Genomic DNA, 23,658 nt, shown 5'->3' with positions numbered 1-23,658 from the left:
GATGGCGAGGTGTATGGCAGGCCTGCATAGTACTTGACTTTCCAGCAGCTAAATGGTTGGATATGTGCAAAAGAGAAAATTACAATAGAATAATAATCAATTAATAATTAAAGTTACAATAGAAAAAGAATAATCCAGTACTAATCATCCAAATACAGGCTATCAAGATTGCCTGGTTTTATGAAGTAGTAAAACTAGACTGGATGGTATCCTCTGTGAAACTGGAATTTTCTTAATACTTCTACACCACTGAGCATAAGGGTGCTTTCGGTATCTACTGAAACATGAATAAACAACTGTATAAAAACATCTCCCTGGAGTAAAATTTTATCCCCTTGGTAACCAAGCAGCAGCTCACGTTGGTGGTCTATCACCACAGCCGTGGCCTGATGTTTTTAAAGAAATGTTGTGAAGCTCTTTTAGGAAAATTTTTTCTCCCTTGCTGTTAGAAATAGTCCAGCACACAGTAGAGCCTACAGGATTTTGGTATGCCTGTTAACAGGATCTTGGAGCGAAGTCTTGTCCTCACAGACTTCATTCTGGCTGTTGGGTGGGGAAGGCTGGAGGCTTGTACCTTTGAAGGCAGCAAATGCATCCAATCTGCTGATCTATCAGCAGTTGCATCGTATTCAAGATGGGCAGAAACACATCAACATCAGGGAATACAAGCAAACGGGACTGGAACAAGATCCTCTACATGACACTTAAGTAGGGATGGAATTATATTAATGCTAGTACGTTTTGCAACACCATCTCGAACTCCAGTATCAAGTCTCCTTTCTTAAAGGTTTACAATCTACACAGATATGGAAACAGATGTTTGAGCTTTTGTTCACAGGGTAACAGGACAGCATAGAGTAGCAAGAGAATGCCTTCAACACATACAATTGCCTTAGTATGGCAATTTTCTTCAACATTGATCTGCTTTAGTTTCACGCCTTTTGATGTTTTTTTGTTTCTGAAAACAGCTCATATTGTAAGTGGAGCACTTTGCTGCTGTGGCAATAGATACTCTAGAAAAAAAAAATCTCAATCTCATAGTACACCAATTAAAGTCAGATACAGTCTACAGCATCATTAAAAACCCCCACAGAGATCTCTGAATTTAAAGTAGCCCTTCATCACTAAATAAATGCTACAACTATTCAGTATCTAATTCCACAGAATTGTCAACATGACAATTTTGACCAAAAAAAAAACCCACCTTAAAAGGGTATTGGGACACTGAGTTAGTGTACTTGTAGCCTGTCATTAGGTCAAATGTCTTTTCTACTTTGTATTCCCACTGACTGAGAACTAAAAGAATCTCTGGGACTGTTTTAGTTAGGGACAGTCCAACTTTCCAAGACAGAAGAGTTACTGTAACTGATTTATCTTTTTAAGCCCTTTTACCATTAGGCCATCAATCAGAAGGTGAGACATCAAGCTTACCGCAAACATCAGCAGAAACAGCTACACATAAAATTTATTTATTGCAAGGCCAAAGGACATATGACAACTCATAAGCAAGGGCCGTGAATAATTGACACGTGTGAGGTTCTTGGAGCTGAAGGCCAGGGCTTGGCTCCGTGACACTCTCTGTCTTCACAAACGCTGCCCAGCTGGTGACTCAGCAAGCACCGTTCAACTGAGGAACAAAATGACCTGGGGATTTTATTTTTAAAATACAGTATCATTTAAGCAAAAGCTAGGCCCCTTCCCCACTCTCTGCAAACTCCCTCGTGGTATTAGATTCTTGTGCAACAGGAACAGTGGTACAGAAAGTGAAACAGAAGAACAGAGGAAGAGCAGACATGGATAAGGCAGCGGCAGTGAAAGGGAAACTAAATGACATAGAAAAAAGAAAAGAATGTGATAGAAAAAGACAAACAGCATTCTGAGAAAAAGAGGAATCCTGTTACAATCTGCTCTCCTATTAAGGAAGGGAGTCCTTCCAGCAGCTCCTAAAAATATCTTTCTTGAAACACGCAAGCTTTGGTCTCTTGGAAACAGAGCCCCATCCGACAGAGCGGGAGACCCAAGTTAAATTTATGGGTATGCTCCTGCACTTCTCCTGTGGAGCCCATCAGAGTTCAAAACAAGCAGGGCAACACTGCAGTGTGGAAACCAGCCTTCGGCAAAAGCAAAGTAGGAAACAATTCAAATAGTTCTTGTGGGTATAGGTAAAACACTAATTTGACAAGGGGGGAAAAAATAAACTAAGAGGCACACATGCTTTTTTCCCCAAGGTAAGTCAATTACTGAGAAGTGCAAAGCTACTGCTGTTTAAAACAATGCAAGCATTTCTACTCCTCCCTACCCACAAACACTTATCAAGTGGCAAAATTCCCCAGCCTAGTCTACTCTCAATAACCCCTGAGGAGATTATCTGGATTACGGATTACATTTCTTATGTGTGCAAAAAAACCCTCTGGCTATCTTCACAAGCAGTACAGCTATCTGCACCTACAACTTACCAATTCAAGTCAGGTCTAGCTAAGGCACCAACACACTCCAAAATAATTTTTTTTTCTCCTCTCCCCATGTTACTGCCTCAATTTATATAAATTAGGTTTACCAGTAATTCTGGTCTCCTTATGTTAACAGGAACTATTGCACAGAAGTTGGCTATTAAGAATCCACATCCCAGACTCTTCTACTTATTCCTGCACCGAGTAATAAGAGACCTCGGTCACACCAACAGGTCACTGGGATGGGAGAGATGGGGAATATCACTGATGGTGAGTATATCAAAAGGAAGATGGGACATAGCTACTTCTAGTTCAGCCTGCTTAGCTGTATGGTTGTGGCTTGGGCCATGTCCCCCCTCAGCTTCCTCAGACAACACAGATGATGGTATCAATTGCTTTTGTAAAGTACGTAATGTTTTTCTGGCTGACAGCACTATGTGCAAACTATGTATTATCATAAAACATATTTAATTATGAGCATAAGATACTGATTCTCCCCACCACCCCAGGGCTTCAGCTTTGAGCGATACAGATGGAAAGTTTACCATTGCTATTTTTAACCTCTTCCTACTCAGTTAAAAGCGCTAGTGGAATGCCGCTTCAGGGACTACAGACGTCTCATACAGCTGAAGCCCTGCAATGTTCACGGCCGAAGCTACAGCATCTGTGCCAATCCTCAAAGGTGATAAATACATATTAATTTATGAGGCCAGCCCTTTTTTCAGGCTTACTGAATCAGTGAAGTTAACCACACCTTGTATTTTCAGTTCTGAAGCTTTATGGTATTTGCTGTCCCAGTATCCCTTACCTAAACTGGAAAGCATATAGAACAGCATGGATACAGCAATAGCAACAAATTCGTTTTCAAAAACAGTCACAGTAACTACCTAGGCAGAACATTTTGACTACACAAACCCCATCTCCTAACACTGTCGAGACCTACTGTTTAACTGCTACTAAACTAAGGCAGCTACTGGTGGTCAAGTTCTTCCTTAAACACAGTATATAAAGATAAAAGGCCAGGAAAACAAGGTAACTAGCTCATGCCTTCTTGCCAGAGGACAGAGTTTGAAACTGTGCACTCCCCTCTCAAGGGAAACACCAATGAAATAATTCATTTCCAGACACAAAGAAAATCCAGCATATATCAGGAATGACACAAATCATGCCACATTTGGAGGACATAGTGAATTCTATATTATTTTTACTAGAATGTACATGTGCTCAGTTATAACAAGATCTTCATAGGCTATTCTTCAAGGTTATTTCTTCCTGTTTATATGACCCATTTGTCAAAACATACTACTTCTTCCCTTTTCAAAATGCATTCTCTCTAAACCTTATAATCCAGAGAAATTGTAAGAAATTAGATTGCTTTAAGAAACAGGTTTTTCTATAGCATCATTATACCCTTCCATAAGATATGCATCTACATTTTCAGAAACAAGTGGTTATTTAATCTCGTATGAATCTAAAAATCCAATTTTTAGGGGTAGAAAAGAAAAACAAGAATCCTCAATCAAGTAAAAACCCCACACGCAGATTGCACATCTTGAGCAAGAGTTTACATTGTAGGACCTTTATGTTAAAAAAGCTCAACAAGAGAAGTTCAGTCAATAAATATTATTGCAAGTAATTTATAGTATCAGAACAAAACACTGAAGTTCACATTATGCTTCAGCAAGTACCACTCAAGCATGTCAGCCAAAATACCACAGAAATTACAGCAGATTTTCAGCCTAAATGCCATCACTAAATTGAGAGCAAGGCATTGGATTAAGGATTTTTGGTGTTAACCATAACAACAACTGTCAAATGAGAAAAATCAGAATTATTTCAAGATTCACATGAAACCCTGGCACATAGCAAGAGTCCTTGTGCCAGTTTCTCACTCCATTTTCCTTGAATTCACAAAAACATGGGTCTAAAATTCTTCAGTGTTTTACCGAGCACAGTAGACATTGATTCTTTGAAGTACGCAATGTCTTCTTCCTCCTCTACCTCCTTCCTGTCCAAGTCTGCAAGTACCATGTGATTCCAGTTCAGGTACAGCAGACTCCCTTTGAGTCTACATTTTCATTGTAGTGAGAGCCAAAAATGGTTTTCATAGTATTCTGGTTTATGAAGCTACAAAAAAAGGACAATTTTTTTTTGGCATATATCCCAGCACACTGTCACAGGAGCAGACAAGTAATTCCACAAATGTGTTCACACTCAAAATAATTTCAATGGCTGACAGAGAAATCTAATCAACGAATCGGCCGCAGTTTTATATCACTATTATTTTACTGCCATAAGTAAATATGGCAGTAAATAATAGTGATATAAAGTACTTATTTGGTACTTATGCTATGGAAAAACCCCAGTCCTAATCAATATAGGCTAACTAATACTGGAGTTACAGAATGAACCTATAAATCTTGAAAATGCCCTCTTAAAGGCTATTTTGGAACATCATTTTTTGCAAATATCACAATACTACAGCTTTGCTGGACTATGTGACTGTAGCACTAATCCAGTGATGTACCAGCTCTTCTTTTCATAGAAGCAAATGGAACAAGTGGAAGCAACTTCTAGGCACTTCTCAGGATGATCATTTGCACTGCAGTAACTTAATTATACCGAAGCATGAATCACTACAACTGCTTCTTGATTACTGTCTTGTGTTAATCAGTAATCTGTTATCAAATATTGAGAACTGTGCTCCGAGTTCAACCAAGACCTAACAAGGATATTAAATACCACTGGAGAGCTCAAGCAACCATCACAAAAGCAGGTGATCTATACACTGCAGAGTAGTGAAGCCACTTCAAGTTTGCCCTGAACAACCCATGTAGGTAAAGGAAAGCTATTTCATGGCATTTTCTGATACAAACTGTAATGAAATTACATTTTAAATTAAGTGAATTATGCAAATTTATACTGATTGGGGGTGTGTGTGTCTTTTTTTAAAAAAATCCAAATAATACTAGTTCCTCTGCAAACTCGCTCCTTTGTCAAATACAACCTTAAATTATCTTGTGTTCATTTGCCTTAAAAATAGGCTCCTGAAGATGTCACATTTCGAAGTGGGAAACACCTCCCTTAAGTAAATCTGCTCAAGACTCAGAGCAAAACAAAACATTCTTGAACAGTAAATCCAGTTCCCTCCTTTTTTCCCCAGCTTCACCATTACAAGGAAGTTCCTCCTCCCTCTTCAACACCCATTTTATTGGAGGATTTTATGCCACAGCATGGCAGCACTTCCACATGCTTGTCTTGCACCACACTTTAAGCCAACTTGCCACCATCCTACCTCCAGCCCAGTTAAGCAGCCCAGCAGGTAGCAGGTCCAGCCTGCGGTCTCTCTCCCGTTATTCATCCACCAGGCTCTATCCTCACAACCACTTATAGTTAACAATCTGACAAGCGGAGGTCGTTTGACAACCGCAATTGGACTGCATCTATCCATTCTAATTTTTCAAGCATTTTTCAGAAATAGGAGTCAAAAGAGAAGTAAAATATAAGAACATTTGGAAAAAAAACAGATAGTACACATCATCAGCCAGGAAAGAAGACTTCTGCAAACCTGTGTTCTGGAAGAAATCTCCTCCAAGATAGCTCAACAGTAGCAAAATGTTGTGATACAGAAGACAGAATGGGCAGAAATATGCAATCTGTGCTTGCAGATCAATTTTTTATACTTTTAAGGTGCTACATAGTAAAACCTCTTTTGTTTTCTTTAGTACTGAGAACTCAACTGTATTTACAACATGACTTTCTACCATCACAGTAATACAGAATACTACATTTTGGTGTTTGGTTTATGTTAGGTTGCTCACTTGTCTACCACATGAACTAGCAGTTGTATGAATAAACAACAAACAGATTTGGAACAGTTGCTTCTGCCTGACTGAAGGGGTTTTTTCCCTATATAGCAGGGAATGAGGAAATGGAGTTTTCATTAAATGTGCTGTGAAACTTAAGCAGAACTTGTGCCATGGGCACGCTGATATAAGAGAACAGAATCACTTTGCTTCTACAATCATTAATTATTTTATATTGATTGAAAGTTAGCAAGAAGGCCACTGACAAGCAAAACCAGACTCTTGTAGGACATCCAACAAAAATGAGCAATGATGCAACTGAGCCTTCTGCTTGAACTCCTACCTTTATCATTCCAATACTTTATGACAAAAGGTAAATAACCCTCCAATACTCAGTGTGCATTCATGCAATGAAAGGAAGGGAGCACTTTCCTAAATTAAGTCCTAAATAAACACCCCTAAATGTTGGGGGCTTATTTTATCTCTCTAATCACAGGAGCAAATGCAACCTACAACCACTGTAATCTGAAACACAAGAAGCTAGTAACAGTGGAAACAGGATTTAAACACATGGATATATTTAAATCTAATTCCCACCCACATCAACTTTCTTTGCTTTAGCAACCTTAGAAATCAACTAGAGTTCTGAAGCCACAAGATTATGGTTTTGAAGATACACAAATGTTCTCTACTCTTCATAGTTTCTTGCTTGTCCCAAAGTTCTTAGAGCACTCTTCATTTACACCATTCAGTCCCAAAACACAATGGGTAGATGGCATACTAAAATGAATCTCTCAGTCCAGTTATTTTAAAAATAGAGCACTGCAGTTAAATGCAAAATACTTTGTTAAAATTAATTAAGATGCTCTGTAGCAAATAATCGTGGAATACAGAAGTCTTAAGCTTTATTTATCAAAGACAGGAAACCTTTCCTGGCCACTAAAAACTATCTTCATTGACCACAGCATCAATAATTCACAAAAACTCAGTCAGCTACGTTCTATTACATACTCTTTACTGTAAACTGTCTACAAAAATCTATATAGCCAATCTCTGAGGTACATTTAAATAACCTAAGACAGCAAAGAAAACTCTGTTACTTTCTCAGAGAAGCTCAGTCTATAGTATCCTCTGGAGTGAGGAATTTATTATCTTCACCCTCAGCTTCTGCCCCACTGTGGTATTTTTATTTCAGTTGTACACATCAAACTCTGTTTTATAATACAGCAGAGCTAAGACAGATGAGCATAATCCTCACAACATTTAACAACATGACATTAAAACTTTGACAAACCTTTTACTGTTGCACAAAGCCTGCACTTTCACTTTGGATATGCTATACTCGAAAGCTGAAAGAAGACATAAACTACTCCCTAAAATTGTACTCCTATAAGGGTTGTTATAAAGAACAAGAAAGACTTGGTAATATTAATGTACCTAAACAAAATATATGTTTTATATAAAGACTTTAGGTAAACCAAGTATGCGTCAACTAATACAGAAACTGTGCTTGGAAAAAAAGTCTCCTCTGATTCCCTAGGAAACATTAAAAAAGCTGACTGCAAATATTAACACTGGTTATGCATTCCCCCAAGTTCTGTGCTTTCATAGCTTTTCTTACATTTTCTTACAGTTAGTTCCAAACTGGAGAGCCTTGCCTTATTCCCAAGGCTGAAAATTCACGGTGAGCCAATGCATTCTGGCTTACCTCCCAAGCGCACCACACAACCCTCCTCACCACGCTTGGCTCAGCACTGGGAGATTTGAGGGTTTACAAGCCTGGAGGAAGCAATCTTGCTGCTCTCCAACAGTTCTCAAAGCATTTTTGTTCAGGAGCAACTGTATTATTCTTCTAGTACTCCCATCTGTTTACTGGAACACCTCTGACACCTCAATCTTGAGCACTGCTCTTATCCTGACTCCTCTTCACATCAAAACACTAAATCAACTTTCTGATGCATTTCCCTTAGCTCCACACACCTATAGCACCACACAGTAGTTTAAGGCCATCCTGCCATAGCACTAATTGCCATGAGCTGCACCTATGCAAGACTGAAGCCTCTGACTCATGAGTTGGGATTACTTATCTGAGAAGGAGCGCAGTGAGAGCTGCTACCCGCTCCACTCGTCTCCGATGTTTCAACCCTTTCGCCAGGTAGAGCTTAGCTGCTCAAAGCAGGGAATAATTACTGAATTGCACAAACCAGAACAGTCAAGACAAAAAGAGACGGCACCAGATAAGTTTTCCTTAAATATACCAGGCTGTAATTTCTGAAAATACAGTTATGACTGTATAAGCATATAATGAAACAGGATTAACCCTAAACTGTAATCAAGCTGCAAAGCTCATCTAAAATTTCACACTTCTAGGTTTGCACAGCTGATTAGCTATACACACTATTACTTAATAGAAAAGGTATCCCCAACCTAAAGATCTTAAAACAAAACTGTATGTAAATTCTGCTGAAGGCAATTGTCTAGATGCTCTAGAAGAATTAAATGGTTTGCTAAGCTGCAATTAATCCTTTGCAGAGTAATATTAGGAAGGGTAAATGAAAAAAATCAAAGCAGACCACTGAAAAACTTTGATACGTACCAGGCTTGACCCTGGAGCTACTCAGGTAACTAGTCCCACCACTGAATTAAAAGGAAACTACTTAACAGAAAACCCCCACACAAAAGAAAGTTTTGTGGTTTGTTTGGTTTTGTTGGTTTGTTGTGGTTTGTTTTTTTCCTATTCTTGCTTTCTTTTTTCATTCTCTTCCACCTATTTATTATAATTTTATTTATGTTTCAGTCTCCAAGTAAAAGCTCTTTCACCTACAGGTTTTACAAAGAACTCATTTTTCATTGCTAGCATTAAATACCTAGTTTTGCTACAACTCACATTTAATGGCCTCTAAACTGTATCAAAGAAATATGTGGCATTGATACAGCAATTTCCTTATGTCACTTACAGACATTCTTAAATATATCCAGAAAACAACCTGATTTTTAAATTTTTTTTTTTTTTAAAAAGATTCAAGTATTATCCCCATTACGCTAATGGAGGAGAACAAAGAAAAAGTTGAACAGTCTCAACAAACAGCAGATGCTTGTATCCGAAATCCTATTACAGCAGACAAAGTTAAAGCCATTTTCACACTGTTCTTCAAAGACCCCTGGAAATCTAAATGCAGTCTCTCCCACAGAGCACCAAAGCCAGAGTCCGAGAGGATTACTTGGGAGCTGGAACAGATAAGGCCGTGCAAGTATGCAAGGAGACAAACTGTATGCATCATTTCTTCCCATCCAGAAGCATCAGTATGGCTCTGGCTGTGATTTGAGAGTCTCCAACAGAAAGGGGATGAGAAGGCAGAAAGGCAGGATGGAGGACAAGAACAGCAGACAGGTCCCGATACAAAAGTGATTAGTACCAATGAACTGGTCTAATATTCCTAACATGAACCGACTGCAGATGAATGCATCTGCCCCCAGTACATGAATATTTTATCAGCCAGAATTACATGAAGATGACTTAGCTGGCAGTAGGATTTCTCTTTCCCTTATATACTTACATTAATATGCTCAAGCACTGTAGAAGAACAAACAAGTTATTTAATAAGACCGGGCTCCTCTCAAAGATATGCAATATCTCAAACACTGAAGGGCTCTATGCAGAAGCCAAGTGAAGAAGTGTCATGGCCTGTGTTATCCAGGAGACCACACATCCTGCTTGGATAGTCCTTAATTCCCTGGAAATATTTCATGTTTCCTTCAGTTACTCTAACCATTTCCATAGATTTAAAAGAGAAAGGTAGTATTTTCTTTTGATTTAAAAATAAACACAATCAGTGCTTCCTCTGCACTGACATGTCTTGTGAATCATGAACAGGAAGAAATCCTACTTGGGTAAGTGACACTAATTTTTTTCCCCCACCCCCTGATAAGTGGAGAAACATATACCAATTTTCTAATTGCTCCAAACACCGAGCTTTATTACAGTATGAATCCGTATGCACTTAAGCATCTGCTTTCAAAGTGGTGAATTCACAGTCTCACAGCGAAACACTACTCTCCTGATGAGTCTCTCCTGCCTTCTCCCAATTATCCATTTGCAGCTAGATTCATTAAATATTCTAGTAAATACCAGGAGTGATAACTGCCAAATGGAAGACGACAGTCATTTTATGAAAGCAATCTATTACTAGAAAAGAATTTTCCAGCATCTTTTCAGAAACAAGAAAACCTCAGCATTCTTTCTTTCTCCGTGCCATTTTTATACTTGCACTTTGACTTTTAAATCACTCATCAATTCCTTTCTTCCTAAGCATCCTCAAGTTCTTCCATTCCTGTCACTCAAAGATGGGCTAACTTGACTCCACCATGATTAAAGATCTGTTGCTCCACAAAATCTATACATTAGCAAGCCAATATTCAAACCTGCACTGTTTTACACTTCATTTTCTTCTTGTGCATGTTCCATTAATGAACTTTTAGCATACTGAATGTTCAGGCCCCAGTAACAGTCAATATAAAACCAAGATGATTAAAAAAATAGATAGCAATCACCAGGATTAACAGCACCAGATGTTCTAAAAAAGCAGACCACAGATAACTAGTTCAGAGCTTAAAAATCAAATTTCCTTGCCAAAGCCTTTGTCACAAACCCGTGGCTAAATCCCTCCTCTCTTCTCCCTGTAAATACTAGTTAGAATTGTGAACAATAAAATTTAGCACAGAGTCCAAGTTTTTCCTGAACACTTCTGTTCAGTTGAAGTGCTCATGAAACCTGCCCTGTTCTCTCCAGGAACTTGACAACATAGCACAAAAAAAGTAATTTATCACAAAAACAGATGTTTGCATTTAAAACAGATAACATTTACTCTTAATGTTTTTGCATATAATTAAAGTAAAAAAATGCTAATCTAAGAAATGGGAACACTATTTTTGTGCATTTAGAAAAGTACTAATTTTCTCATAACTTTCCTAAACTCACATCAGAAAATTCAGTCCTGAAAGCAGATCATAGGCACTTTTCAGCTTATCCACCTACCTTATTTGACATGATCTGAGCCTCTATGGAGTAAAAGACATTTTGCCCAGATTGTGCAAATCAAGATATTTTAACGATGGTCAAACAGCATGCTTGCATACTTTGTTTTCCGCCAACACACCTAGTTAATGGGGCCCATTGCTTTTGTAGTCTTTTTGGTGAAAGATTTCTAGCTAGTCAACTTCTTCCCCTCAAAAAAGGATGCTAACCAGTTAACAGTTAGCTACTCCACAAGAAGCAGAAGTACCTAGCAGTGGATGCAGGACAATTGCTAATGCCATCACTTGAGTGCATTATTTCAGCTGATGCTAAAGGTAGAAACTGACCTGCAGATGCCTCTTCGAAAATTTAAAAAATAAAAACAAAACGGAAATGAGAAGCAGTTTCCTGATGTTATTCAGCACCCTACTTCCCTCTGTCTGTGATGCAGTCCTTGTAAAGCACGCAGGCTCCCGACTTGATTGCAGTATCGCTAGGGAACAACTGGTTATGCAGGAAAAAATCTTAGCAATTCCAGTACATGCCACACCAGCACTTAACTGCCTACCAATAAACCAGCACAGCATAAAGAAATCTTGTGATGCTGGAGTTTCTATTTTTGAAATAACAGATAACAGTGCTTGGAAAAGTAGGTGTATTAATGCCTACCTTATGGCCAAATGCCAATTTGGACAGTAACGTTTTGGCTATGTAGGTTTTCTGCAGTTCACCATTTCACATGCGCTTTTAGTTGTAAGCTACTGCTGTTTTCTCCCCCAACACACATTTTTCACATTTAGTTCCGCACACAGTTACGTTTTACAAATGAATAGCATTTCCCTTTCTCCTAGTACCACAAAGCTTTCAAGACAGAGGCAAAATAGAAATATTTAATGAGAATTTTTAAGAAAATATTTAAAGAGAAAATCTACAGTGAAGAGCAGGAAAGAACACAGTTCACATTAGACTACTGCCCAGAAGCAATGGCAATAGCAGAAGGAAGAAAAACAGAGTAAGAAATGACAAACAATGCTTGCTAAATTGAGTTTCTCCTTTCCCCCTCAAAATCTCAGTAATAAAATTAGCCAAGTTTAAGCTAACATTGCTTCCTTTATTCCAAATTAACACTCACTTCATAATGAAAAAGAAAAATGGGAAATTGCTGTGAATGTCCAACGAGACTAATAAACTTCGGTTCAGTTTCTCCTGCTACTAAAGTGCAACAAGTTTAGAACTACATCCAGGAAAGAAACATCCAAGATCCTTAGGTTTAATGTTCCTCATTAAGAACATTATTAAAGTGGATTTTTGGATGGAAAGGGTAATTTCCTGAAATAACTGGAAGGTCCCAGATCTTATTTGTATCAATAGCATCTGTTCAATGCTCTATGCAAATGGTCTACAGATCTTAGATGAGCTTTGACAGAAGGGCATCCAATTTGGAAGGGTGGTATATTTGGCACCTGCTGCTTAGTCTTAGCAGAACAATAAAGGATAGAAAATAACTCAATAAACCAAGGAGACATGACAACCTTCACTCTGTACAAAACTCGGTGAACACTGAATAGTTATGGCAATCTTATCTTTTACATCAAGAATTCAGATCCAAGTTATATTCAAGTACGTTGTCATCTTCGTTCTTTGTAAAATCAAATACAATAATTTCTTTTGTAAAAAGACAACTATATTTCTGCCTATATTCCTTCACAGATAGTAGTTTCTGCATTATCAGATTGATTTTTAGTACAAATTTCAAAAACAGAATAAAGAACTAATTGTACTGATTTTATGCACAGAGGGCTTTGGAAATGAAAAAGATCACATTACATGAATAATTAGCAAGAGCTCAGAGGAAAGGGCAGAGGGTTTCTGTATCAGAGAAACAGAAGTTTGAAAGCTGGCAGAGATTCAGCAGAAGTCAAAACCTTTTAGGCATATTAGTCAGGCCTAAAGCTAAACCACAATGTCTTAAACTACTGCACTGACTCCTGAAAGGGTGCTTCTTGCATCAGAGAGAGATGCCTGCAATGTATGCTAAGTCATAGTGTAATTATTAACCAGTCTTGAGGCAAAGGTTACATGTTCATAAACTAGTATGCATAAAAATAGCAAAACTGTAGCTGAAACACTACCCCACCTCTTCCTACAACACTGGTACTTTCACAGTTGGTTAAACTTGATAAGATGCTCATATCCAGACTGAAACGCTAACTTTTCCTGTAGTATTATTAAGACACATTAAAAACCATGCTTTACTAGAAAAATAAGACAAGCTTTTTACAGTAGAGAACAACAAAAAATACGATGAAGAAAATGGGTAATACAGCTTAGTAGGTAAGCTGAAGTACATTCCAGTCTTAGGGGAAGGAGGAGACTGACTGGCTCTTGACCAGCTGCCTCAAGGTAAGAATTGTCCAGGGAACACCTCCAAAATAAATATTATACTGAATTAGCTACTTCAATTAAAAAAAAAAAAAAAAAACAAAAAACAAACCAACCACAACACACCAAAACATACACACACTTTTGTGAGAAATGAAGCTATAAAGAACAAATAACATGCTGGAGAAAACTTTTGTAGATTTGCCCTGGAGAACATGCTTCAAGAACAAGACTGTTTTCTTGAAAGATGCCATTCTCCCCAGGCTGTCATACAGCCAACAACCTACTTCAATGAACTCATCAGATGTTGGGGAAGACTATACAGAAATGGGCCAAAAATTAAGATCTGTACAAAAAACCCAAACAGTCCAATGCTTACGGTGGCAAGTTAACTACTCAAAATTTCCTTTAAAGTATAGATGGTTACGTACACCATTTGGTTGCAAAATGCTTGACAGACGTCTACCCTCCTATTACTGTTGGCTTCTCTCTTATTTTGCATATTATTAAGGCTTGCAGTTTATTGTATAGTGCAATAGTTAAGACAAAGTGTCTTGTTTAAACTTTTATTGTAAATAGCCATTAAGATTCATGGAATAATTATTAAATCATCTGAACCTTATCTCAGTTTACCTGTACACTGGAAAAAAATATATAGCTGGCTTTGCTTCTTTGCTGATATTGAACACCATTTTTCAAGTTCTATGAGAACATCCAAAGCAAAGCTAAAAGTCAGAGAGAAGGAACGTCCAGAAAGATCTTATAATCTGAGCAAAATCCTTTCTAAACAACCTTATTAAAAAAGAAACATTCTGAGCCATACTATTTAAAGCATGCTTTCCCGAGAAACATGTTGAAGTTGGTCTCAGAATTTTCAGACTTGTTGGATCCCACTATCCATTACTCCAGAGTTGTTCATCTGCTGCACACAAAAAGAAGGGGACATGCCATATCACAAAGTTAATGTTAACTGGTCTAACATACTGGGATCTTAAGAAATTTGGCAGTGTCCTGTAAAAAAAAAAAAAAATCTTTGAGCTACTAGCTAACACTGCATGCCTTGAGAAGGGTTATTTGCCAGACACTGATGTATGCAGCTTGTTTCAGCAGCATGCCTTGGCTGATAAACAAGGCTCACAAGAGTCAAAGCTCTTAAAGTAACATTTCTGTATGTAAGGAGGATTTTTCAATCACGCACGGTAACACAGATCTTCCTAAAAGCATACCCAAAACTGTTGAAACCAACAATTTCAAATTAACAGTTAAAAAGTGTACCTAGAAAGAATTTCAAGAGACTGTACCAATAAATAGCATTACTGTCAGGAAAGCATAAATGAAGATTTTCTAACAGATTTCCAATTCAGAAAAACCAGAGGCAATGCTTTGAGATTACCTCTAATTTAAATGTTTTCCTCTGGACTTTGAGGCAAGTGCACTAACTTAAAACTTCATCTTTCCCATCAACATCATTCTTCATTTGTGAACCCACATAGACTTCTTTTTGAAAGTTAAGATTTTACAGATTTATTTCATGATTTTAGGGATTTTCCTAAAGACATGCATATGCTCATGAGACATGAAACCAAGGGTGGAAAGGTGGATGGGCACTGAGCTGGATCCTACTGTTTAGCACAATTTTGTGCCTTTGTATTATTTGGTCTCATAGTTGGCAAATCCAATCACAATGTTTAATGCCAACAGGAGAAGTTTCATTCTGTAAAGCTAACATATTGGTTAAAAAAAAATACAATAAAGATATGGATATAGATAATGCTAGTATAACACTGTCATTACACAACTGGCCTACATTTGCACCTTCCGGAGACTGTTTGCAGGTTGCATAGCTTCATGTGCAAACATGCCACAATAACCCATTTTTCTCAAATTAGCCTTTGGGATACAAAATGCAAGGATATTCCTCAGTCCTTAAGATGACACTATGCACTATTCATCCCATTCTACATTCTTAGCTTTCTATTAAAAGCAACTTTATTCCTCTGTGTTCATACAGTTTCCTGGGTTTACAATCACGCACTTCCATTGCTCACAAACCTGACACATTAAAAACCCCACACCAACAAAACACTCAGTTTGAGAGCAAGAATGAAATTCAGCTTCATCATCAGGTGCCAGGTTGAGCATGCAAGAGCAGTGCAAGTCATTCATCTGAAAACTGGAAAGCAGGACAGTCAAGATGAAGTAGTAGAGGATGGGTGACTGAAACTGCTTATTCAGTTCACAAGTATTAGTCTCTAGCGATCTCAATTATCCACTGTCCACCAACTTTTATAGATACAAGAGGTTTGTCCACCTCTTGTATTTCAGCCCATACAAACACAAGGTTATAGAGTCAGACAAAAACCAATCCTTACTTATTTCTATTTCAGATCCATATAAACAGTCAATACATACTCAAATTAACATGAAGAGACACTTAAGAGTCACCAGCATTCAAAAATTGTAAAGATGTGCCTTTCCTAGATTCAAGAAAACACCTGGAGCCACCCCTCACCTCGCACATGGAGAACTGCCTTCAATTTCTCTCCAGTGCAGTGGCAACTGAAACTATCTCCTAATCAGAGAGATTTCTTTTAGGGGCTAACTGGCAAAAGCAAGCCTGTATGTGCACAAGCATGTTAGGCACAACACATTCGCAGCTTGTTTTATGACTCATTTCAACTGCTTCCAATGCACCCTGGAATTGATTTATATTTGTGAGGGAGGGCAAAAGGGAGTGTTAGTTATTCATTAAATTTATTACTGGTTTTAGGAAAAAAGAAATGGCTATGTTATTTGTTTATTTAATTTATTACTGCTACATAATTTTGAGACTGTTGTCTTTAAAGCCAACAGAGAATGCAACTGAGGAACTAATGTCTCGATATTTTGCTTAAAAGTAGGTTTAGGGCAGGGTTTAAAAGTAAAAGTTACTATAATCACATTGCCCTCTCCACCTGGCAAATGTCATATTAAAATGAAATACAAAATTCAGACATATGCTACAGAACTTAAGCTCCAAACAGCCATTTGCTTGACACTGCCTTTGTACTCGTCTATCTCTGTGTGAGGAAGCATCGCAGGACCAAACCCACAAAAACCAGAAAGAACCTGTTTTCTTCATTTAATATGGAAAAATAATTTCCATTTGCTCAAGAAGTGTCAGTTTTCCCCACAAAACCAGTTGTAGGCAGATAATCCACTTTTGTAGCTTGAAATTGTTCTCCACCTATGACCACAGGTATCTACAGTCCTGGATAGCATTGCTAAATGTTTGGGTTTTTTTTCTTTGTTCTTTTTACTTACATTCACAAGTAATGAGCTAGTGTAAACTTAGCCCAGCACTCAGAAACCCTCCAAAATAGCAGAGTAACAAAGGATAAAGGTTGGATTTAGAGAGATTTTTTGTTTTTGAGGTTGCAGTGAACTGGAGATTGACCCTGCCTTCAGAGCAAAACCACTGAGGTTTACACAGTCCAGCTCATACTCCACTGTTAAGAACAAACTGAACAAATCTGAGTGGTACCAGCAACACACCCAGGTCAAACAGCCACCCTGTAACAGCCCTCAGTTGAACCTGAAAAGGTGACACATCTCTATCCAGAGTGATCAAGGGAAAAAGCTTGCCTTTCTCCTTCTCGTACACTTCATGAAATGTAACTAAAAGCAGACGGAAACCTCTAGTTACTTCAGCATGTAGGATTTAGCAATATGGTCCTCTAGAAACCTTTATGTTCAATGCTCTGGCGATGTTGAGAACCAGGTCAACCTTTGTACGGCAGGGTAAACCAACATCTCCAGTTCAGGCAGCTGAATTTCAGGACCAGCTACACCCAGGATAACAAGTATTGTTAGCCAAGGCTCTCTGGCAGCTTATTTTTCCTCACAAATAACACTAGTTGCAAAACATCCTTGACAGTGAAAAAAATCTTTTTTTTTAAAGAAGCTTTGATCTTGCAATCCTAACAGACATAGGGAAATATTTAACAAAACTACTTTTACCTCAGTGACTAAACGATGTAATATGACTCCAAAGCTCAGTAAACATTTTGAATCACTTGAGCATCAGAGCACCTGTTTTAAACAGTTGTTGTTATTTATCCCTGGGACACTCATCATCTGAATTAATCTCTGCTCACTGCATGGATGACAACAGGACACTGCTCTGAATGTTTCTATTTTTGAGCAAACTTGTACACATTTTTTCTTGAAGTGCTGACCATGGCAGGTAGGACAACTTAACTTTTTGAGAATAGCCTCTTTAAATGATCCTTTGCAGGTACCATATCAACATTATTTGAAAACTGGAAGTGGGTAATACCCTATCAAAGTGAATGACAGAAAAATCTACCAGCTGATGCACCACGAGCAAGGGGAACCCTATTAATTACTCCAGGACTATTGATCACGATTCTGCCAAGCACTGCCTTTGGCCATGTCAGGAATTTAGTTGGTAACTTTTTATCAAAACCTCTAAGTATTCAATCTAAAGAATTCAGGTTAGAGCATGCACAGAAACACAGTGCTAGTGAAAGAAGATTCTGTTGCAAAGAAAATTAAAGTAGAAATTAACTATTTTGATAAATTAAGGTAAAAAACCCTGAAGCTATTATTCACCTAGAAAGCTGCAACCACTTCTGCAAATCGGAATGGAGATGAACTAAACTGACACAACCTCAGAAGATTAGTTATCACTCTAGTCTAATACAATTTGGTGTGTTTCCCAATTTTAGTCAAATGAAAACTATAACACTTTTCTACCATCTCCTGCAAAACAAACAGCAATAAGAAGAGACTGATAATCACCACCACAAATAATAAAATTCCCATATAATAAAAGGTGGTGTTTTTTTTAAACATTAAATCTGAGGAAAAGGTTTAAAAAACTATTTAAACATTCTAAACTATCCGCCACCCATTGATCAAAAGCCCTTGTGTTTTACTACACCATTTCACAATTAAATTCCTTTCACCATGCCTTATTGGCCAAGAAGCTTCATGAAAAATGGAAGTGAACCAATGCTCTCCTACAGACTGAAAGACAAACTCAAATATACATGCTTTGAGAATGAAGCATTTAAACATTACAATAACATCTATCATTTACCAAAAGCTTAAATAGAAACATAAGATACTAGGTTATATTGTGCGTCATGAAAAAACATCACACTGTATTTTGTCAAATGCAACAAGAACAGCTCTTCTAAGTTATTTATTAAGAATAATTTCTTCACCTTCTTTCAATATTCAAAAGATGGACTAATAGGTTGTCCTCTTTGATACTCTACTAGAGAAGCAGAGCCAGGAAGCAGTGCTTTCTTTCATTTGACAGGGATTTTAAAACATTTCACAAATCTCCAAGTTTTTAGAGAACATACAAATTTCTTTTAATATAAATAGCATGCAATCAACAAAGCAGTCATGGTTTCGTGCTTAAGCACTGTACCCAAACCCTAAGTGTGTATCCTGTTTTTAAGTACTGTACATTGTCTTAATGTAAAAGTGTTCAAAAGTTCAACCTTTCCATGTGGAATTCAGGAAAGGGGGGGAGGACAACGACAATCAAGACATTCTGTGCAGATGTTGTGCTAAGTCAATCAGGTATTAGGATAAGGTTAATCACATCTCAATAAAAAGCAGCAACTTAAAACCATACGGACCATGAGAGAAGACTCATGAGTCTGATATAGCTTCTTTTCAGAAGAGAAACAGATCAACCTGCCTAAAATAAAACACTCACAAAAAAATGTCATCTGAAGCAATGAAAAGGAGATTCTTTTTGAGAAGTTTGTTAACCAAGTGGAAATAAATACATAAAAAAACAACAAATTAATTACTGAGTAATACTTTATATTGGAACTAGAACAACCAATGCTACAGTTAGACCTCTGAAGGAACTTCCATAAAAACTCATTTCAAGGGAATAAAATTATATGTCAACATGTTTACCTGGGCTGAAAGATAGTTAGCATTCAAACTTAATAATTAGTAAAATTATCATATAAGAGTATACCTTATTCATGAGAAGAGATACTAATTTAATTATAATTAAGGAAAATAAGTTACTCTTCAAAGACTAAAATAATGGAGAATAGTTGACACTGATTCTCCAAAGAGAGGCTGATAATTGAAACCGAACAAAAAAATCTGATGATTTGATTGTAAAACTCAAACAGTAAATGAAAAGTAATTTGTTATGTAAGGTTTGATACCTAAATGTGTATGTGATAGCAAGGTCCTCATTCCAGTACCTTAAAAAAAATACAGTCAAGATTTGCAGCCATGTTTGCAACCACAGTCAGCTCACCATAATTTCTAAAATTGGGCAGCAATCTGTTTTGTCCAAGTGTAGGGTTAATTCCAACCCTAGGGCAATTTTCAAAATACAGTGATAAATTAACATTTGCTAAGTATCATTGGTACTTCACAGGCACAATTAAAAAAAAAATCTCAGACTTCCAATATTTTAATGATTCCTTTCTGCTGCCAGGTGAAATGTCTGGTGGATTCGTAAGAGCAACAGCTTCCCACAGAATTTAGCACAGATGACTAAATGCTTTCACAGCACAGTGAACCTCTCCTATTTTAAGACTTCATTTTTAACTTTGCATTACTGTTCACTACCATATACGACCACGGGCCAAATGTTAGGAATTTGCATTAAGAATGAAAGCATACACAAACTCCTGGAAGCTACCAATGAACTACTGCACCTGAAATGGCATAATATGACACTTTACCTCAAGAAGCAGACTTGTATTTTTACATCACTTAATTGTGAGCCACCTGGACTTATTAAAAAGGGCTAAGAAATCGTCAGCCTCTAAGTTCTCACTATTGCTTAGAGAATTCATCAGCAGAGACTACTATTTCAGCTCATACATGTTATGAAGACAGTCCTTTGTTAACAGACAGAATCAATTAACTTTTTTTTCTTAAGCTTACATTTTACAGTAACCTATTTCTTTACTGGACACCTAAAATATTGTAATATTTTCTTTGATTCCCAAAAATCTAACCAATGATAACACAACTACTCTAACAGTACTCTCAAAGTAGCACTACGATGTGGGATTTACAAACATGGCAATGTAAGAGTTGGCAAATTTCAACCCTTGAATTTAAAGAGGAAAGCAGAACCTAGATCTTGTATAAACCACAGAAAGGATTCTAATATAAAACTACAAACTTCCTCCAGTTACACTTTAATAGAAGAGCCCAATACTTTCAGAGCAACCTAAGCACGTGTTGGCATCACCTACTGGGTCAGGCTTCTCAAAAGGCTTAAGCAAAGGAACCCCTTGTTTCTGGATCTATGTAGATCTTAAACACATACTAACTGCCTGTCAAGACAGAAGCACTTCCAGGCAGACGTGAAAGCACTTTTTCAGAGCTCTAGAAGGCTTTCATGAAAAAATATCATCAACCAAACATTGTGAAACAGAGAGAACACACAGCAACTGAAGGACCAACTTAACGAGGCTTGGCTTAGACATAGCACTTTTCCTCCTTTAAACCTTATTTATATAATCCATATGCATAATTGTGGCATTTAATAATTTATTCTGCATATACAGCATATCAAAATTATTTCTTTACATAAACCCATATTATTTATATTCAAGCAAAGTATTGGGGGGGAGGGGGCGGAGTCCTGAAAAATTAACCCAGAATCTGGTTTGCTCACAGACAGAACACACGCTACGAATGGGCAACTTCCCCCTACACCTTTCTCCCCCATGTTCTTAATTTGACTTGGGCACACCAATATCAAAAGCCGTTTGGACTCCACGACTGACCAATCTCCAGATCCTTGAAAAGCCAATTATCTAAATTAGTAACAACTCCTGTCACTATTTTTGAAGCTGGCACATATCCCTAAGATAGATATTAAATACTCATTTCACATATGCTAAGTTCATCTACACAACCCCAGAGCCAAGAACAGAAAACGTTGGTTGTTCTTTTCTCTTGCCCTACTGCAACAATTTAAGCTTTTTAAAGCTCTCTCTTTCAGGATTTGTTCTGCGAGGTCCTACTTTAAGAACCACTTATGCAATAGCAAAAGAAGCTCATGGTTTCTGTGGACAGAAGCAGCAACAGAGGCCCAGAGATGGCAATCAGTTGTAGGAAGGAGCCAGAGGCTGCAGCTAAGCTCAGGATTTCCTAGAAGCCAAGGGCTTCCTGTTCCTACCAGCCATGCCACCTTGCCAGAGTCTCCTCATTGCTGCTCCATCCCTCTGGATGCCACCTACTTCGGCATCTCCTCCTGGCAGAATCCCCAGCTCTACTTCCACCTGCCAACAATTTTTCCTTCCACCCCGCTACCCTAGCCCATTTGATAACAGTTGTTTTGTTGCCAAAAGAGCAAGACATCTATGTCGCACAAGCTTGCATGAAATGCCAAATGCATCACTGAACACCAGCCATTTCTTGGTAAGCACTACCCCAGGCTACCGTCAAATTCAAAGGTTTGGCTCAACTGGGTTACCTCTAAGCGTACACAGCAGTAGGCAAGTCAAACTAAAGTTTTTTTACATCCTGCGAGCTCAAACTGCAACCGCTGCAGTATCTCCTGCTCAAGCTGGAGATTTGCAATGGTGAAGCAATGGCTAGCACATAATACAGCTGAATAAATCCCCAAATCTAGAAAAAACCCAAGGATGAAGGTTTGTGCATCCTTTTAACAAATGAAGCCATCCAGCAAATAGCATTGTAGCTGTTGATGGAACATCTGGTGAGGTCATCAAAATAACTCCAGCCAGCCACAAATGCTTCCACTCCTCCTCTCAGCAGGTTAATTGTGCAGACACTGGACTTGTTAGGCTTAAACAGAGATACAGAAATACCTTGTCCCCAATATCCATTTACCTTGTCCTGAGGGCCTGCCAGGCTGCATCAATGTCTGCGTACAGGTTTTTCTCAGAGGGCTTGCCGGTGCTCACCCCATAGCCAGAGTAGTCATAAGAGAAGACGTTGCAGTTGATGCGGGAGCCAAGGCCAATGTAGAAGCTGCACATCTGGCCCAGGTCCACAGCATTACCATGTGAGAAGAGCAGTGTGTACCGGCCCGTGGGGGCACAACGTACGAACATGCAGCCCAGCCTGTTATCCCGAGCCGTGCGGGAGAAGAACACTTCCACAGCATCCAGTTCCCGCTGCGAATACTGCCAGTCCGCCCGCTCGCTCAAGTGCAGACTGCAGGTGCCTGATCCCGTCGGGGTCCCTGCCCCGGCTGCCGCCCCAGCCTCCTGCTGCTGCTCGGGCTGCAGCACGGTGTAGGTGGGCTCCGGGGGCAGGAAGGCCAGCTTGGCAGCGATGCGACTGGGGCAAGGCGGGCAGCAGAACAGCCAGCAGAGCTCGCCCAGAGAGAAACCGTTCATTCTGGGGCCTTGTTCTGGCATCAGAGACACCGAAGAAAAAAACTAACCTATACTGGAAAGAAGTCAAACCAAACCGGCTCGGGCTGCAGCACGGTGTAGGTGGGCTCCGGGGGCAGGAAGGCCAGCTTGGCAGCGATGCGACTGGGGCAAGGCGGGCAGCAGAACAGCCAGCAGAGCTCGCCCAGAGAGAAACCGTTCATTCTGGGGCCTTGTTCTGGCATCAGAGACACCGAAGAAAAAAACTAACCTATACTGGAAAGAAGTCAAACCAAACCGCCCCAGAGCCCTCCTCCGACGCAACCTGCACACCTTCCTGCAAGGCTACCGGCTGCTCTCCCAAAATGCAAACACCGACAACCTTGGCGGAACTACAGTTCAGCAAAAGCAGTGCAGCTCTTCAAAGCCTGAAAACGTGCTTATTAAAAAAAAAAACACCACACCAACCCCACAAAATATAAGCGAAGTACAACTAGCCCTTAAAAATCCCACAACTAATGCTACAGTAAATGCAACCCTCTAACACGCCTCCCTAGAGCCCCTCAAAGAAAATAGATCACACGTACATATCCACATTTATAAAATGAATCCCCAGATCCCACAGCTCAGCGCGACGCTCCAGAATTACA

At 38.7% G+C, this 23,658-nt stretch overlaps 1 protein-coding gene across 1 annotated transcript in view; it reads right to left on the bottom strand.

Moving 5' to 3' along the window:
* Positions 1 to 23,081, bottom strand: part of ABHD17C (abhydrolase domain containing 17C) — a 29,716-nt gene extending 6,635 nt beyond the window's left edge. The window contains exon 1 of the mRNA XM_010293981.1: positions 22,521 to 23,081. Within this exon, the coding sequence (XP_010292283.1) occupies positions 22,521 to 23,053 (533 nt within the window). The 5' untranslated portion in view covers positions 23,054 to 23,081. The remainder of the gene's footprint in view (positions 1 to 22,520) is intronic.
* Positions 23,082 to 23,658: the final 577 nt, after the last annotated feature.

This window comes from Phaethon lepturus, unplaced genomic scaffold (assembly GCF_000687285.1).
Source record: "Phaethon lepturus isolate BGI_N335 unplaced genomic scaffold, ASM68728v1 scaffold15149, whole genome shotgun sequence".
In the NCBI taxonomy this organism is placed as follows: domain Eukaryota; kingdom Metazoa; phylum Chordata; class Aves; order Phaethontiformes; family Phaethontidae; genus Phaethon; species Phaethon lepturus.
Note: the sequence above shows the minus strand (reverse complement) of the source record. Positions and strands in the feature narration are given on the sequence as shown.